Source organism: Lithobates pipiens, unplaced genomic scaffold, assembly GCF_037356315.1.
Source record: "Lithobates pipiens isolate NorthernLeopardFrog02 unplaced genomic scaffold, aLitPip1_a1.2 Scaffold_22, whole genome shotgun sequence".
Lineage (NCBI taxonomy): Eukaryota > Metazoa > Chordata > Amphibia > Anura > Ranidae > Lithobates > Lithobates pipiens.
Genome location: NW_027507784.1, coordinates 62,539,916 through 62,559,380, shown reverse-complemented (window position 1 = coordinate 62,559,380; position 19,465 = coordinate 62,539,916). Strand labels below are relative to the sequence as shown.

At 42.1% G+C, this 19,465-nt stretch overlaps 1 protein-coding gene across 3 annotated transcripts in view; it reads left to right on the top strand.

The window, feature by feature from the left end:
- GALNT13 (polypeptide N-acetylgalactosaminyltransferase 13) overlaps positions 1 to 19,465 on the top strand; it is a 538,975-nt gene that overhangs the window by 357,357 nt on the left and 162,153 nt on the right. For all 3 annotated transcript variants that reach the window (XM_077447668.1, XM_077447666.1, XM_077447667.1), the window contains exon 7: positions 5,075 to 5,255. In XM_077447668.1, coding sequence (XP_077303794.1) covers positions 5,075 to 5,255 — 181 coding nt within the window. The remainder of the gene's footprint in view (positions 1 to 5,074; positions 5,256 to 19,465) is intronic.

Genomic DNA, 19,465 nt, shown 5'->3' with positions numbered 1-19,465 from the left:
ATTAAGGGAGCTCTGTGATTGGAGGAGAGCCAGCCAGGTGACTTTGACAGATCACATGACTGGACTTCCCACCAAACTTTTTTTTCCATTTGTAGTTTTATTGGGCTTTGCTGGCTTTGGCTCCCGAAGCCAGCACAATACAATGCACATTTATAAAGCACATTGCTTTACAACTGCTAATCTTATTTTCTTTTTCTTTTAGTAGTATGGCTTTGATATAACCATACTGCTCCTTTTAAAATCAGTCCCTTTTTGAAAGTACAGCAATAACGAATAAAACTCTGCTATTTTTTTTTTAAATGTTAAAAAAAAAAAAGTTCCTTACCCCCATCCTGGATGTCCTGTTGACGTCACTGGGCCATACCCCAGAACCCGGGGTGAGGCCCTACTGCTGTGCTATGGCCACACCGCTGCTTTCTTATATCAGTCCTTAACTGAAAGCAGTTAATGCTTTCTTTACCCCCATCCTGGATGCCCTGTTGACATTACTGGGTCTCACCATGGAATCCTAAGAAAGGTCAGGATCCCAAATTTTGAACATGCTCCATCAACAGATTTGGGATCTTCAGCTTTTCCGGGATCATTTCAGAAGGCCCAGTGACATCATCCTCTTCTAGGTGAGTGCACTGGCAGCTATGATATAAGGAAATTATTTCTTCTAAGGTTTTATTTCTTATTGCTTTCAGTTGCCTAAGAGCATTTTACTTTTACATGCAAGGTCTACTTTAAGTCGACTAGTAGTTTCTAGCTTGTCCCTTCCCTTTTACATCTCTATGAATAACATCCTGATAGAATCAAGGTTTTCAGCCAAATCTAGGTCAGACGGTAAGCTGCAACTTTCTGCCTGTTTAAACTTAAGTAATGTTCAATTTTTTTGTAATTCATTTCTATAGTACACATTTTCTCTGGCCAAAAAGACACTCAGTAAAATAAAATGGGAATATTGCTTCTAAAATAGCTGAAGCTTCGTACAATTAATCTATAATTCGATATTTCCATGAGTTATAAATGACTGCAGATTTCACCTTTTCCACTCAAATGTGCATTTGTGTTAAATTGGTTTTGCTACGCTGTATTAGATAAGGTTATTTAAAATAAAACAGACAAGACAGCCTGAATGGGGGGAACCGAGAGCTTGCTCATTAGATCTGCTGTAAGGTATCTGAAGAGAGGCCAGTTATTTTAAAGATCACCTGCCATGCATACTCATAGTGTCAGCCATATTGGAGCTCATACATTATTCAGATATCAGTTACATCATGGAAGCACAAAATTACTTTTATTTTCACACAATAGCCTCCACGATCTTCTGGGTTTTGCACCCTCTACTCAGTCTACAGAATCCAAAGCCTTTTTCTTTTTTTGTGGATTGTGTGGCTTTCCCTCCCCCACTCTGAAGCCTCTCCAATCTCAGCCTCTTGTGAGTGGATATTGAGTCAGTGGAAAAAGTGATATTATGTCTGGGTATGTCAGGATCAGGGGTCAGGCTCGAATACCAGTTGGATAGGTATTACAAGAAGGTTCACTTGGTGGATGACGCGGTTTACCTGAGGTGCAGGGTCTAAGTACTAACCGATGTCCACTAGAGATCCTGATGGTGGAGATGGATTTAGCTGTGTGTTAGTACCAGGTCACGGTCCCCAGGATTGCCCCACTAGAAGGTGAGTAGACAGGATTCTGTCCAGGTTACTTGAAAACACTCTCTGAGTTACAACAAATATGCAGTAGTTAATGATTACTTTTGCATCGACAATCCACAACCCTTAAAAAAAAAAACAGCTCTTAGGAAAGAATACATCTGTCTGGTTTTTGGCCTTGAAGGGGAACTCTGGAAACTGTACCAAAAATAAGACAGGCATTTGTGATACAGGTATATTGTTGTTCAGTCGTTTAGTCGGTTCTTACTCTTCATGACCTCATTGACCATAGAGCGGCAGGCTTTTCGGTCCTCCACTGCCTCCCGGAGCTTACTTATTTTCATGTTTATTGTTTGGATGATGCTATCTATCTTGTTTTCTGTCGTCCTCTTCTCCTTTTTCCTTCCATGTGTCCCAGCATCAGGGTATTTTCCAATGAGTCCTCTCTTCGCATTAAGTAGCCAAAACTATATACATCAGGTATATACAGGTATATACATCAAACCAAAATGGGGGATAAATAAGGAGGAAAGAGAGACAGAGGAACTTTGTTCCAAAAGAGGGCAAATCAGGGACAGTTGGGAGCTATACAATAGTTTACTTAAAGGAGAAGTAGGGCCAAAGCTCTGGGCCAAAGTGCTGGGAGGCTGAGCTAGCCGCCCCTGCCCCCTGCACAGCCTGAACCTCTAGTGAGTGCTGGTGTGGCTGAGTACAGAGTCAGTGAGTGACAGTCAGCAGTCATTGATCGTTCAGTTCTCAGTCTTAGAGGTGGTAGGGGGACAGATGCAGCACTGGACCAATGTTGCATTCACCTAGGTGAGTATGTGTCACGTACCTGACGGTAGAGCCTGATATGCACTGGACAGCCTCTCTTACACCTCTGACTCGAGCCCCCCCTCAGTAGAGCAGACAGGGAGTGCAGAGTCGCACGAGTGCCTGATTGGTTGCAGGAATCCGAAGTAGCTGTAGGAGGAGCGGTAGCTCAGCAGGATTCTCCAGGCAGAAGAGAGGGATGGTACAGGCAGGCCGGGTCAGAGACTGTCGGACACGTCAGATGCGGAGGCAGAAGAATAGTCAGGATACAGTCCAGGTCGGTGATGGGCTGGCAGCGAGGTAGCAGAAGGAGCAGACAGGTGCGGTGGTCAGACAAGCCGGGTCGGGTGCAGGCAGATAGCAGGAATCGTCAGAGGCAAGCCGGGTCAGGTAACAGGATCAGGTAACAGGAACAGGTATCAAGATGCAGGTAACAGGAACACACGGGAACGCTGTAGAGCAGACAGCACCAAGTCTGTGCACTGGCAGAGTTTAAATAGAGTTTAAATAGCCTGTTGGGTGCCAAAAGCTGTTACCGGGTGCACAGGCGCGCGCAGATGCACCAGCGGTGTTCTGACAGGGGCTGAGGTCACAGGTCGTATTCTTCGGCCGCCATCTTGGGTACTGGCTAGCCCTTCCTGACAGTATGTGTGTTTATTTTATTTATTTTTTATTCCCAAATTTTTCTTTTAAAGTGTTATTTTACCTGTAAAGAAAAAATTAAAAGGTTAACTTCTAACATTGTACACCCTCAGTTCCCGCTATACTTACCTCCAGCAATACTGAGCTGTCAGTACCCACGCAGCCACTGCAGTGATCCAGGAATTTTAATTCCTTGCTCCTTTCCCTCTTCTCTGTGCAGTACTTCTGGGACGGACCAGAGCGATTCATTGTGCCAGTGCTGACCAATCAGAATTTATTTGGTTCATTCCAAAAGCACTGCACAGAGAAGAGAGAGAAGAGTGGGTGTCATGAATCTGCAGTAATGTTTCATGGCCTGTCTGTCTGCTTACCTCTGCTCTGTGTATCAGCTTAGGGACCAGCACTCTCATACCTGCATGTTTAAGTAATCTTCTCTCAGCATGGCTCCATCCAAGCCTCTAAGCCCTTGTACACACGGTCGGACATTCCGACAACCAAATCCGTTGGATTTTGTCCAACGGATTTTGTCCCAAACTGGTGTTGCATACACACGGTCGGATAAAGTTGTCTGAAAATCCGATAGTTCAGAACATGATGACGTTATTTTGTTACGACGGGACTACGTTCAGGCTAGTAGCCAATAGCTTTGGTCTAGGAATTTGATCTGAGCATCGGAATTCTCTACAAATGATCGGATCACGTTGTCGGAAAATTTTATAGCCCAGCTCTAAAACTTTGTCGGTTGGATATTCTGACGGAAACAGTCCGATGGAGCCCACACAAGGTCGGATTATCTGACAACACAGTCCGATCGGACATTTCCGTCGGAATGTCCGACCGTGTGTACAAGGGCTAACAGGAAACACTATTTAACATTGTGCACTGTAAGCCAGCATTGCCTGAGCAATAGTGTATTTAGGCTCCTCTGTGCGTTTCGTGCCATTTGCTCTTCATTTTATTCCCTGTACTGCCTTTGGCTTGTTCATCTGACTATCCCTGTCTGCTTGTTACCCCAACCATCGGCGTGTTCTCCTGACCATCCCTGTCTGCTTGTTACCCCAACCCTTGGCTTGTCCTTCTGACTATTCCTTGTTGCCCTGCACTGCTTCCTCTCCATTCACCAGAGCCTGCCATGAGCGTGAGCTCGGACACCCTGGGGGCCGCAACCTGGAGTCAGCTGCAGCGAAGTTCATCTCACCATCAGAGGCTCAGAAAACCTGCTGGCACTTAGACCCTGGAGAATCTTATGCTCTAGCTCCTGTTAGATTTGTGTTGGTGCTCAGGTGGAGCTGCTTTCCTGAACCACCCAGAGCTCCATCCGCAGCACTCAGCCGAAGGGTCCGCTGCGCTCCTGACCCCAGCAGTGTGCATCGGTTGCCTGGCCTCCGGTGACCTGACAGTGGGGAATTCAAATCCCGGACCGCTGGCACACTGACAGCTCAGCATTTCTGTGGTAAGTACAGCAGGGACCAGGAGGGTGTGACAGGGTGTATGATGTTAGTTAGTTCACCTTCACACTTTTTCTGTATATTTGAACTAACCCTTTAACTTGGCACCTTGCAGTGTTGGAGCAAGCACATCTAACTGCCAACTGGTTGTGAATTCTGAGAACATTTTAAGCTCTGGAAGGTTTGTTTCTGGAAATTTTGCAGGTATTAAAAACAGGCCACCTTTATATTAAAATTTCTGTCCTTGCAAGTTAAATTTATATGGATAAGCAGCATTTAAATGTATGGCGTATGACAAGCTTAGACATTCCAGCTCAGCAGAAAAACGTTCTGGACATAAATCTACAAGAAATATGTGTTTTTCCAAAATCTGATCCCTTCCATTCTTATCGGTGAAGACCGCGGCCTTATCAAAATGCAGAGCTTTTCTACATATTCACATCACACATCATTTATCATTTGTGTGTATAACCTGAATTTTTACAACTGTTCATGAAAGTTTCAAGTAATATTAAACTTTTATTTGACTTTTAGATCTGGCAGTGTGGTGGATCGCTTGAAATTGTAACATGCTCGCATGTGGGACACGTCTTCCGAAAGGCCACTCCCTACACCTTCCCCGGCGGGACAGGTCACGTGATCAATAAAAACAACAGAAGGCTGGCAGAAGTCTGGATGGATGACTTCAAAGATTTCTTCTATATTATATCGCCAGGTAAGTGTCTTGCATTTAAAAGAGGACTAAAGTCTAACAGAAACTTTGGATATGTTTTTAAAATTAGAAGCTGTTGGGCAGGCATAGTCGAGCTCTCTTGATGAGAGTTCCTGACAGCCCCATAACCCCTTGAGCTGTTTTTATTTTATTTGTGTGTTTGGCTGCACTTAGGCTTTAAATTAACCCAACATTAGGATCATCAGTTCAAATCTCAACCATGACGCTACCTGTATGGGTTTTGCATGTTCTCCCTGTGCTTGTGTGAGTTTTCTCTGGATACTCTGGTTTCCTCCAACATATCAAACTACGTACTTGTAGATTAAATGGCTTCTGTCTATTTTGGCCCTAGTATTGTGTATGTATAAAAGTGAGACAAAGGGGTTTATTTACTAAAGGAAAATCTACTTTGCGTTAGAAATGCAGTCACTGTAAATCTGAGGGGAAGATCGAAACAGGGGGAAGCTCTGCTGATTTCTATCATCCAATCATGTGCAGGCAAAAAATGCTGTTTTTTATTTTTCTTGCATGTCCCCCTCGGATCTACAGAAACAGCATTTCCAAGTGCACTTGTAGTGTAAAGTAGATTTGCCTTTAGTAAATAAACCCCAGTGACTTTAGATTGTAAGCTCGTTGAGGGCAGAGGCTGAAGTGAATGTACAATTTATGTAAAATGCTGCATATATTGAAGCACCACAAAAAAAAACTGTAATATATAAAATATCACCCTCAATCACTAATTTATCTCTTAAATACCTTAAAGTGGATGTAAACCCTCACATATACCCATTAAAGTGAACAGCCTCAGATGATACACAGACATTAATCAAATCTCTCTATGTACTTTACTTGTGTATATGCAGTCTTCAGCTTTATATACTGTTTAGAAAGAATGCATTGGGGGTTATTTACTAAAGGCAAACCTACTTTGTACCACAAGTGCACTTGAAAATGCAGTCGCTGTAGATCTGAGGGGGATATACAAGGAAAGTAAAATACAACATATTAGCTTGCACATGATTGGATGATAAAATAAATGATGATATGATGATAAAATAAAATCAGCAGAGCTTCCCCTCATTTCAGATATTCCCCTCAGATCTACAGTGACTGCACTTGTAGTGCAAAGTGGATTTGCCTTTAGTAAATCAACCCCACTGTGTTAGATTGTCTTTCTTCCTTCAGCAGTGGGAGGAGAGTCTGGGCATACACTGTGTGACAGCTGATTGGAGGAAAGCCACACACCCCCCTCCACATAGGCAGAGGAATGAAGATACTTTCAGAGCTGTGCTGTGAATAGACCAGCTTTCTGCTAATCTATTTATGACACCCACCCTGACACACATTTTCAGCTGCTTTTATCTCCCGTCTCTGAGAAATTGTCAGAAGTTATCATGCTGATAATAGAAGAATGGAGCAGTAGAAAGATACGGGACTTAGGGCTTTAGAGAGAGATAAGTAAACACTACAGATATATGTGCCCAGGTCAAATTTCATGAATCGTGTTTACATCCACTTTAACCAACCCCAAAAACGAAAGTGTCATCTAAAGTTTTGAGTCAATACTTAACATTCAACTTCTTCTTATGCCGCATATACACGACAGGTTTTTCCATCAGAATAAACTCTGACGGTCTTTCTGGCGGAGTTCCGACTAAACGGATTTGCCTACACACAATCACACCAAAGTCCGATCGTTTAGAACGCGATGACATACTACGGGACTAGAAAAAGGATGTTCAATAGCCAGTAGCTAATAGCTGCCCTTGCATCGTTTTTGGTCCGTTTGAATAGCATACAAACAGTTTTCCCGATAGGAATTGATTCTGTCGGAAAGATTTAAAACATGTTCTATTTCTAGGTCCGTCAGAATTTTTGAAAGGAAAAGTCAGATGAAGCCCACACACGATCAGAATATCCAATGGAATGATTCCGTCTGACCTTTCCTGCCGGAAAGTCCGACCGTGTGTACACGGCATTACATTGTTGGCAGATACTCCAATGCCGATTCCTAATAGTCTTGCTCTGATTTATACTAATGCTAAAATCACAATGCCCAAAAGGGATCATTTGCAAGTAGTGAAGCAAAAATTATAGAGAAGGATCTTAGCCCAGGTGAATGCAACATCAAGAACAGTCAGTCAGTGATGGAGCTCCCATATTTATAGTCTCAGAGATTCCCTTTAAAGTGCCAGTAAAGCCAGACCATAAAACTCTCATTACTATATAACACAGTATTCATACTCACAAAGCCATTAAATCATTTGTTTTGTGTAGAGTGAAAAATGCCTGGTTGATTCTGCCTTCAGCTGTCCCTCCCATCTTCTGTGTGGCCCCAATGCAGGTTCAGATTGTTTAGCCCAGGTGGTGTCCTCTACTGAGCATGCTCAGTTTAAGTTCCCTTCTAAGATATTCATTTTCTCCTTTTTCTTATCTGTGCAGGACACTTGAGTATAGAGTCACACATGTGGGCATATACAGAGTGGTGAATGACACTCCCCTCTCTCTTCCTCCATCTCATCCTACATCTTCTCCTATTGCTAAACCTTATGGGGGTGGGGGTCACAAAAGCTTAGTGTTATTATAAATCTTTATTAAATATATCAAATGTAATTACTAATACCTGTAAAGTAAAAAAGAGCCTTGGATGCAGATCCCATCTAAACAAAATAAAAGCTAGTGTCAATTATCTTTGACTCCGCCTACACCATGTTAATGCACAAAAATACACATTTGATATTCAATGAAGATTTATTGGGAGCTGTAAAACAGTTAAGTGATATTTATCATCTAATTTGAATTGCTCTTCAGAAATTGTTTCATGTGACTGGCATAGCACCAATCAGGGCTAGCCAGACACAGACTCACACTGTAGAGAGCACACATCGGCAGAGTAATGGAAGCCTCTCCCAAGGATCTTACCTTGCAGATGCCAAAGAAAAGGGAAAGATAACATGACCACACAACAGAGCTGCAGGGATAAGGTTAAAGTGGTTTTAAAGTAAGAAGGTTTTTATCTTAATGCAATTTATGTATTTTATGCATTAACCCCCCTGACAGTATTCCCGAGTCTGGCTCGGGGTGGAATTTTTATACCAAAAGCGGTAACCCCGAGCCAGACTCGGGACCGTATCGCTGGATCCAGGTGGACGCTTACTTACCTTCTCCCTCGGATCCAGCGATGTCCCCCCGCTGTACGAGCGAGCCGTGTCTCGCTCCATCTATCACAGAACTGATCTCCGTTCCCTGCGAGCGTTGCGACGCACGGGGACCGAGATCGGCGCCAAATTCAAAAAGTGAAACACTCACTATACATGCAGTATAATGTAATCTTACATATTACATTGCTGTATGTAATTATTTCACATCCCCATTGTCCCTAGTGGTCTGCCCAGTGTCCTGCATGCAGTTTTATATAATAAAAACTGTTCTTTATACCTGGAAACTGGAGATTGTCCATAGCTACCAAAACTGTCCCTTTACATCAAAAATGATTTTAGACCAGCTAGAAAACAGCGATAATAAATTAGAATCACTCGCAGAATTGAGGGATAGCGATTTGTGGGGAGATCCGTCATCAAATACTGAAAAGTAATGACAGTGACAATTCTGCAACTGAGCAAATTTCAGTTTTTTTTTATTTGATTACATTATTAAATAATTTTTATTATTGTTATATTATTATTTGGTATAATTATTTAAAATTATTTATTATATTATAATTTATGATTTCATTTTTCAAACTTTATCATACCCGGGATGTCTGCTAGACTCTGGTTCGGACAGATTTAAGTGAGTTATTGCTAAGAATTACAGGCCTACAATATAAAACGCCAAATTTTCATGCAAAATAATTGTAACACTTTTAGCACCTAAAATCCGAAATAATCATACCGCCAGGGAGGTTAAGATAAAAAAAAACTTCTGTGTGCAGCAGCTCCCATCAGCCCCCCTAATACTTATCTGAGCCCCATCTAGATCCAGCGGTGTTGCAGGAGTGTCTTGGCTGCCCAGGACTCCCCTCCTCATTGGCTGAGAAAGCACGGCACCATTGGCTCCCATTGCTGTCAATCAAAGTCAGTTGGCCAATGAGGAGAAAAAGGGGGTGGGAATTAGACTGCGGCACTGTGTCTGTGGCTCGGCTTAGGTGCCCCCATAGCAATCTGCTTGCTTTGGGGGCACTCAACAGGAGAAAGGGACCAGGAGCGCTTAAGAGAGACCTGAGAAGAGGAGGATCCGGGGCTGCATAGAGCAGGTAAGTATAACATGTTTGTTTTTTTAACCCAAAAAATTAGACTTTAGTATCACTTTAAGTAATGAATACAGATTAAATAAGAAATAAAATGCAGTGGCATTATATATATAATTTATATAAATTTATGGAAATTTACACATCTCTGTTTAGCATCACTTTAATTGAGTTAGATGAGCTGGGATGCTCAGTTACACGAGACATGTGAAACAGACAATGATAATTATTATATTATAATATGAAGAATAATATGAAGAATGTTAGGATATGTTTGTGTCCCCCTCGTTAAAGAGCACAAGGAGCTTCTATCTACAGAAAACTGTATTAGGGTGTCTATTATATCTCTAAAGGAGATGAATATAGCTGCCCCCAAGAAAGTAAAAATGGAAAGATGAACGTTTCATAAGAAATAAAGATTTTCTTTTATGAAGCATTACATATGAAGGGCACCTGTACGGAGATCATAATCTAAAAATTGAAAGCTGGAGTTAAAAGTCTCTTCTTAAACTTTCATTTATATTCATGAACACCTCAGGAGTCCTTATATCCAGGGGACTCAAAATGCAAATGTTACCACTAAGTAAAGCAGACATCTGTGGCCCCGCACAGTGTGGTGTGGGCCCGGTTGGAGGAATTGATGGCGCCATAGAGGGACATGGAGGGGGAGGAGTATAGTGTATCAGACGACTGACCTCCTAACTGGGAGGATTCATTTGCATATTAAGTGCACAGCATTCTGGGAATCCTGGGGTGCGCATATGGCTGCTTTTATCATTTGCTTTTAGTTTTCAGTCTTTGATTAGCACAGGTTCACTGTAACAAGTCATAAAAGTCAAAGAAAGTGTTAAGTGTTCCCATATTTGAAAAGTGCATTGCTTCAACAGACTGAGGCAGAGCATTACTTTGGAAAAGGTAATGTTACGATTTCCAGCCCAGCTAAACTAGAACTACATGTATCTGAAATAAGGGGAACAAAAACCTCCAGTATGGCTTTAGAAGAAAAAAGCCCCCCTTCTAGGGACACAAATCAAAACTACAAACTACAGCCTCTCACATTTTTATTTTTCATTCCAGTATATCCATACCCCCCTTATTTATATGTAATAGCCATATATTTGATGCACACAGCATTTTTTAAAGCAGACCTAGAGGTTGATTTACTAAAAGAAAATAGACTGTGCACTCTGCAAGTGCAGCTGCACTCATTTTCGACTACGATTAATGAATGAGGCGAAGGCTATATCTAAAAATGAGATCCGTGGCACTTACTGGTCACATGCAGACAAAGCAGCTCACTGCCTTCCAAGTGCATTTTAAGAAATTGATGTCCCCTGGCCTTCCTCTCGCTTATCTGTATAATCCTTCTATGTACCTTACCACAGGAAATAATGCCTCAGAAATCTCTGTATCCCCTGATCCCTCATAAATCTTTGCATCCCCTGATCCCTTTTAAAACTTTGCATCCCCTGATCACTTATAAAACTCTGCATCCCCTGATCCCTTATAAAATTCTGCATCCCCTGATCCTTTATAAAACTCTGCATCCCCTGATCCCTTATAAAACTCTGCATCCCCTGATCCCTTATACAACTCTGCATCCCCTGAGCCCTTATACATCTTGGCACCCCCTGATCCCTAATAAATCTCTGCATCACCCAATCACCCATAAATCTCTGCATCCTTTGATCCCCCATGAACCTCTGTATCCCCTGATCACTACATTTCTGCAACCCCCAATCCTTCATAAATCTCTACATCCTATGATCCCTCATAAATCTCTGCACCCCATGTTTACTCATAAATCTCTCTATTCTTCATACATTTCTGCATGCCCTGATTACTCATAAATCTCAGTAATACCCCTTACTATGGTAAGACAGATGCAAGCTGGCCTAATACCTTTGCACATACCCTACTATTATGTTTATCACTTAAATAACCAGATGACACCCTTTTATAGTAAACTTGTCCGTACCGGCCATTTTATTACCAATAAACCATAAACATAGTATTTACAAACCATACTTTTTCAGATCAATCCTAACCATGTTGTAGATCTTTGACGGCACTGAAAAGACCCCAAATTTATATTGTATCAGCATTACACACCAGGTCCCCAGTCACAGCACGCAGATTCCGGGACAATACCAACTCTTCAACTTCCAACGCTTATACCCATATCCAAATGTCCAGTTAAACCTTGGTTAACTGCCATCTTCCCAAGGATCCCATACCAAGATGGTTCCCCACCAAGCCATACTGGCATCTTCCCGATGATCCCATACCAATATGGTTCTCCACTATGCCATACTGGTCTTAATTTTAGAAGGCTTCCAAAGGTCTCAACCGCTATAATATACAACAATAGATGCCAAACTTTCCAAACATAATACAGACAACAGGGCCGGAGGGTGAGAGCTGTTTCTTCATTTGATGACCTCCAACTGACCACCGGACACTTGCACCTCGCTAACCTATGCTGCATACTATTCTGGCCACCCCCTCTACTCTGACCAACTCAAAACACACAGTTACCGGTAACCCTTAATTGGCAAGCTGGCCCTGCTACCCTGCCATGCCAGCTCTGCGCCTATTCCTGCGTCTTTTGCTACGGGCTTCTCGAATCCCTTATACAAGGAAGCACCCCCTGAACTCTCATAAATCTCTGCATTTCCTGATCCATAATACATTTCTGCATCCCCCAATCTTTCATAAATCTCTGCATCCCCTGATCCCTCATACATTTCTGTATCCCCTGATACCTCGTAAATATTTGAATCCCCTGATCCCTCATAAATGTTTGCATCCCCTGATCCCTCATAAATGTTTGCATCCCATGATCTCTAATAAACCCCTATATCTCCTAATCATTCATACATGTATGCATCCCCTGATCATTCAATCTCTATATCCCTGGATTCCTCCTAAATGTTTGCATTAACGATCCCTCATCTCTGCATCCGCTGTCTTCTCCTAAATCTCTGTATTTACTAATCCCTTATACATATGGATATCCCCTGATAAATCTTTGTATCCCCTGATCTTTAATAAATCTTTGTATCCCCTGATCCCTAATAAATCTCTGCATCCCTTGATCCCTCGTACATCTCTGTATGCCCTGATACCTCATAACTATTTAAACCCCCCCGATCTGTCATAACCCCTGTGCCTCCTACTCACTCATAAATATTTGAATCCCCTGATCCCTCAAAAATCTCTGCATCCCCTGATCCCTCCTAAATCTCTGCATCCCCGATCCCTGATAAAGCTTTGTGTCCCCTGATCTTTAAAAGATCTCTGTATCCCCTGTTTCCTAATAAATGTCTGCATCCCATGATCCCCCATACATTTCTGAACTCCGTTATTCCTCATAAATCTCTGTATCCCCTGATCCTTCATACAACTCTGCATCCCCTCATACCTCATACATCTCCAGTATGTTCTTTTTGTTTAGTCTACTGGAGTGCATATATACAGTAACTAGCAGCAGAATAGAACAGAAAGGTATACTCAGAAGACCTCCTCACTAAAAAATACATTTAAAATTGTGTTTTTCTGATCTTGCTATTTGAAAATATTTTTTTCTTATGCATAAATGAAAATCATCTCCATATTTTTTTTTGTAAAGTAAAAAAAAAAATCTTTGTTAGTTTAAAAATGATTCCGTCTAGCTGTGGAATAATATATTGCAAAGCGGGAGTGTCACAATTCTCAGTTAACTTGTGACAGTTTTTTTGCATAATATTCTGTTTTAATTACTGCAGGTTAAATAGAGTTTAAGCTATCTCAAGTAGGTTACAGAGATCTGCTTTATTAATTAGCAGTGGGCTAGAAGAAAATATTTAAATACAATTAAATGCACTATTCAGTACTCAATCGAGCAGAACTTGACTTTAAAGATTTCAGTGCAAACAGACTTCTTATCTTGAGATGCAGTATACACATTTACAATCCAACTATTTCCGATTGCACAGAAGTAAACAATATGAGAAAGCAAAAAAACTATTTACAGTGCAGATTTTATATGAATAATGTTCCTTACAAACTCAGAGCAGTTAAAGCGGGTGTAAACCCTCACATATACCCGTAGCTCTCAATTGTCCCTGATTTCGAGGGACTGTCCCTGATTTGGAACAAAGTCCCTCTGACCCTCTTTCCTTCTCATTTGTTCCTTGTTTTTGTCTGATCGTTATAGATAAAAAAAATGTTTCCCAGCGCTAAACCTTTCATCTGATTTCTAAATTGCTGCATTTCTAAATTCCAAAAGCCAATATACAGAAATAGTAGTGGTAAAAAAAAAGCACTTGTGGGTTTAACCAATCTTGTTTTTTTGTACAATTCTCCTTTAAGGGGGTGTGGCCAGGTGTGTGTCCTATGCCTGCATACCTTTGCTGATAGGTGTCCCTCATTCCCATCTCAAAAAGTTGGGAGGTATGTATGTATACCCAGTGAAATGAACACCCTCAGATGATACACGGAGATAAAACAAATCCTACTACATCCATTTCACTTGTTTATCTTCTGTCTTCTTTTCTCTACATCCCTTCAAAAGGGAAGAATCATGTTAAAGTCTTTCTTAATCTGCCAGGAGCACAGAGGAGGGGGCAGAGAGCTGCAGTTACAGTGTGTGAGAGCTGATTGGAGAAAAGGAACACACACCTCCACACAGCAGAACTGTGTTGTGAATAGACAAGCTGCATGCTGAGCTCTCCCCCCTTTCTCCTAGAAACAAATTCTATCTCATGCATCAGGAAAACTTCTCAGACGTGACACATGCTGATAACAGAGGAATGAAGCACCAGAGGAGAAATTAATCTTATGCTGCATACACGCGACCGGAATTTCCGGCAGACTAGGTCCGACGGTCTTCCTGACGGACTTTCGGCGGAGTTCCGAACGAACGGATGACATAAACGGGACTAAACAAGAAAGTTCAATAGCCAGTGGCCAATAGCTGCTCTTGCGTCGTATTTGGTCCGTCGGACTAGCACACAGACAAACGGTTTTCCCGATTTTTAATCCGTCGGAATTTAGTCCGTCGGATAGATTTGAAACATGTTCTATTTCTAGGTCTGTCAGATTTCTTTCCACGAAAAATGATCGGACTAGCCCACACATGATTGGATTGTCCGATGGACTGATCCCGTCGGACCTACAGTAGTCTGCCGGAAAGTCCGGTCGTGTGTACGCGGCACTCAGATTTTCACACTGGGGAGGCTTGAAATGCGCTTTTTAGTGCCTGGTAAGCTGTAATATATAGCATTTTTGTTTTTGGGGTTTAATCCCGCCTTGGGTTACTTTATGGCAAGTATTAAACAACTGCTGCATAGGTGGGGGGGGGGGGGGGGGAGTCATCAGGAAAGGGTTGCAGGGCATTAAGCTTTGCCTGGAAATGGGATTTAAGTGCTCCTCCACTAGTTTATTAGTCATAGGGTTAGAGTTAACTTGCCCCACATAGGGAAGGCAGGTATTTTGCATGTGAACTACTGTACCTCCATTGTTGTACTATGGGTACTGAAGAGCCAAGTGACGCCAGTCATATAGGTAACCCTTGCATATAAAGGCAAAAGGGCTGTTGGCATTAATCGGGGAGGAGAGCAATTTCTTTATTCATTTTTTTTTGTTTGAAAAAAGTATACTTAGAAAGTGTACTTAAAAGTGGGGTATGCCTGTAAATGGAACATGTTCAGCACCATGGATAGCAGCATTCTCACATACAGTATTATGGAGTACATTTAAGAGGCTCTGCCTCCGGACCAATACTTTCAACAAATATCTTTGCATAAGATTATATGTGTAACTTGTCATAAATTTGTGGCAGTGTTGAATTGTACGTTTTGTTAACTTCCTGCACATTTTCACTGGCAAGTTGTACACTTGCAGAGCACTTGAAGCACAAGTTCTAGTTGACACTTTTCCAATTTGTAGCAAATTTGTGTGCCAAGTCTCTAGCAAGAGCAAAGTTGCAATGGTGAGTCTACAGCAAGATCTCTGCAAGCCACGGTGCCCCCTGTGGTGGGATGACTACTGCACTACATAAATGAACTAGAACTTGCAGTAGACTTGAGGAATGTTTTCAAAAAATGTTGATCTGGAATCATGCAATGCGGACTTGCTGCAATTGTGCAACAAGCCTGTGAAATCTGGAAAGTCTAGCAATAGCTTAGTGAGTCATTTTCAAACTTGTAGCTCAATTGCTTGCTATTTGGGATGTAACGTAATATACGCATGTTATTTATGTGCAAAAGCGTTTCTTGTGTAGACATTATGGATGTGATGTCAGCCGCCCCAGCAGCCTCAGAACTGTAACCCAGTCTACACTCTATAGCAGGGGTGTCAAACTCAATTCTGATTGTGGGCCGATTCAGCATTATGGCTGCCCTCAAAGAGCCGGTTGCATATGTAGGACTAGATGCTAAATATCTAGAGCACCTCCACCATCCCTTACATCACAGTCCACCTTCCTTGCCTTATGCTACTGTCAGGAAAAAACTGGGGACAGAGCTAGGAAGCAGAAAGTGCAGGGTCTGGAGGAGGACCAGAGGAAGAGTCATCTGGAGTCAGATGCTAGAGTCTGCTGAATGCGAGGACCAGGAGAGACGGAGATAAAAAGGGTCCTGCGGCTGTATGGAGAAGTGAAGGATCTGGTGGAGGTATTCTATCCTCCTCTCTGCTCCCAACTACTGGGACAAGGTGGGGACAGAGTCAAGGGGGATGCCACAGCTGCAGGAGAGGTGCGAGGGCCACATGAAATTGCCTGAATGGCTGGATTTGGCCACGGGCCTTGTGTTTAACACGTGCCCTATAGTATTCCTCTTTGTTTCTTCCCTGACAGCTACATAAAAGGTTATGCTGGGAGGGGAGCCTGGCCAGCACAGACAGTAATTAGACATACCCAGAAGAGAAGAGGGATATGACATTCAAGTAAAGGGCTGTGCCAGGAAATAGACTCTTCCTAGAGTAGTCAGATTTTCTAGCAAGTTCAAAGGTGCATTGCATGTCAAAAAAAAACAATAGGGAAAGGAAAAACACAGTACGTAAGCATTTAAAATACTTTTTCTGTGTTTTTACTCAAAATGGAATTTGCCTTGGAGCTTGGTGAATGTGGTGAAATTTACTAGCAACAAACCACCACTATAAATTTGGTAAATATTGTTGGCGAATGTACATAGATTTGGCCAGCTTAAAGTGACGTACTGGTAATTCTCTCCCTCCCCTCCCCCTAGCCTGTAACTGGTTGCAGGGTTTTTTCAGGGAGAAGTACCATTTTTTTATTGTTAGCCGATCCCACTTCTGCAATCCTTCCCTTGAAAAAGGGATCCTGTAAGGTCCCTAAATGTCAGTTTGTGATGCCTGTTATTTTGCGTGAATAAAGGACACAATTTTTACTATACCAAGGTGTGCTGGTGAAAATTACTATTTTATGATGATTGTGTGATGGTGCCATCTACCAATGAACTACAGCACCCTAAATAAATGTGCGGTGCCTGTAAGGAATGAGATGGATACAGCAAAACTTCTCTAGGTGAGGATGACATTATTCACCAACCCCCCTGCCCTCCCGCAGCCTCTTCAGAGATGTCACATGTCTCAGGAGGCTTCAGGACCATACGTCACCATACAACACACTATCTTATGATGTGTACTGGGGAGCTGGCCATAATTCATCAGGATTCACGAAATCCAAGAATCAGCTATGTGAACACAGTGGTGGAATTTATAGACAGGTAAGTACTTGTTTTTTAAAAGTCAGCAGGCCCAGTATTTGGAGCTGCTGACTTTGAATTAGCTATAGGGGGTTTCCCCGTATACAATTTGCATGATAGGAGAGTTTGACCGACTCTCAATGGAAACGGTTCACACAGCTCTGGGGCGGTCACGGTCCGCATTTGGAAAGTGTTGTGTGCGTCTTTGGCTCCGAATCAGGTGCAAATTCAGGCACAAATTCGGACCTGCTTCACACCCGAATTGGTGAACAGGGATGCACTAGACCCCTTGCTGAGACCCGGGGCCGCACGCAGCATGTGTGAACCCAGCCTTAAGGAGGAGTTTTACCCTCCCATATTTTTTTTTCTTTTCCCCCGCTTACCTGATGCTGAGATGGCAGCAGTTGAGATACTCAACCACATAGATGACCCAGCATTGTCCTGCTGATAGCCTCTTCCCTGCAGCCAACACTGGGTCCCAGGCCACCATGTGTCTTTGTGACATCATGGGGAGGCTGCACTGGCTCCTCCAGGTTTTGTGCAGCCTACTGATGACCCGCTGCTAGGCTCTCCCCCCTCCTCTATTTGTGAATGGGGAGACATTTGGAACTCCCGGTGCCTCCTAGGATATAAACATTGGGGGCAGTAAGGTAATTTGGCTAAGATGGGGGGTAGTCCAAAACAACCCCAAAAAAACAGTAAACAAAAAAGAAACAAACTTAAAAAATCCTACATTTGTGCAGTGAAGAGTGGGGGGGGGGGGGGGGTTGCAGAGGAGCCAAGTCACAAAAATAGGTGAAGATCCACTTTAAGTGTAATTCCCTGTACACACGGTCGGACATTCCGACGACAAAATCCTTTTTTTCCCGACAGATTTTGGCCCAAACTTGTCTTGCATACACACGGTCACACAAAGTTGTCGGAAAATCAGATCGTTCAGAACGAGGTGACGTACAACACGTACAATGGGACTATAAAGAGGGCAGTAGCCAATAGCTTTCGTCTCCTAATTTATTATGAGCATCCGTGGCACTTTGACCGTCGGAACTGTCTACACGCGACTGGAATTTAAGCGATTGCATTTTGTTGTCGGAAAATTTAACTTCGAGCTCTCAAACTTTGTGTGTCGGAAATTCAGACGAAAAAAGTCAAATGGAGCCCACACACGATCGGATTTTCCGACAACACGATCCGATCGCACATTTTCCGTCGGAAAGTCCGACCGTGTGTACAGGGCATTAGACACAGACAAGGAAACTAAAGCCAAATAGGGAGGAAATACAATTCTTGGTGACACGGATGGATGATCTTCACTTAACCATAGCAGTAGAGATGTCCATCAATATTAGTGATTATTTCCTCTCTAAAGTTTTGATATACAATATTACTGGAAAAGCAAATTGTACAGGATTTACCTATATCTACTGTGAGATATTTGCTAAGCACATAACAAAACATATGTTTATGCCATTTTTTTATATCTAAGATGAACCACTGTACAGTAGCAGCAAATGATTAAATTATGCACAACTCCTGGTTAGTTAATAAAAGAGATACTTGGCAGATATTTCTGCAAATTATTAAAAACAAATTAAATAGTGATTTATTTTTCTGTGTTTATTGATCATGTCACTCCTTCTGCTTGCTAAGTGTGTATTGATTCATGCCTGGAGGAGTACAGAGCAAATGTTTATCTATAATCAATAAAAATTAAATCCCCACTATCCAGTGTAATTGTGTGTTCAGACTCTAAATTAGCACTGTTACTATTGCTTTTTTTTTTTTACTTTAAGATTTTAAATCAGAGTTTTAGATACACATGTAGAAATTCATTAAGAAAGTAATTGTAGAAATGAAAAAAGGTTTACCTTGTAGTGGGGTTCACCCAACTCTGAAAGAGCTAAATGCTAATTTTTGTCTAGATGTATTAGATTAGTACTAATTAAAATCAGTTTTACTTACCTTATCGCTCACTCCACCACCAGCCAGAATTCTCCTCTTTTCGCCGATGCTCAGGGTTGTGGGTGGGTTTTCAGCATTCTCACTTGCAATGCAGAACTACTAGTCCTTTCATTGTAAGTGATGACATCAGAGTGTGACTACCCAATGGAGCATTGAAGAGTGGCTGAAGTGGCTTCAGGGGATTGGTTGAGCTGAAAACCTGTGGAAGGGAGGGATATGGTAGGTAAAACTGCTTTTTAACTATTTTTTCAGAATTTTATTCTAGCTTCCATCAACACCCAAAAAGAATGGCA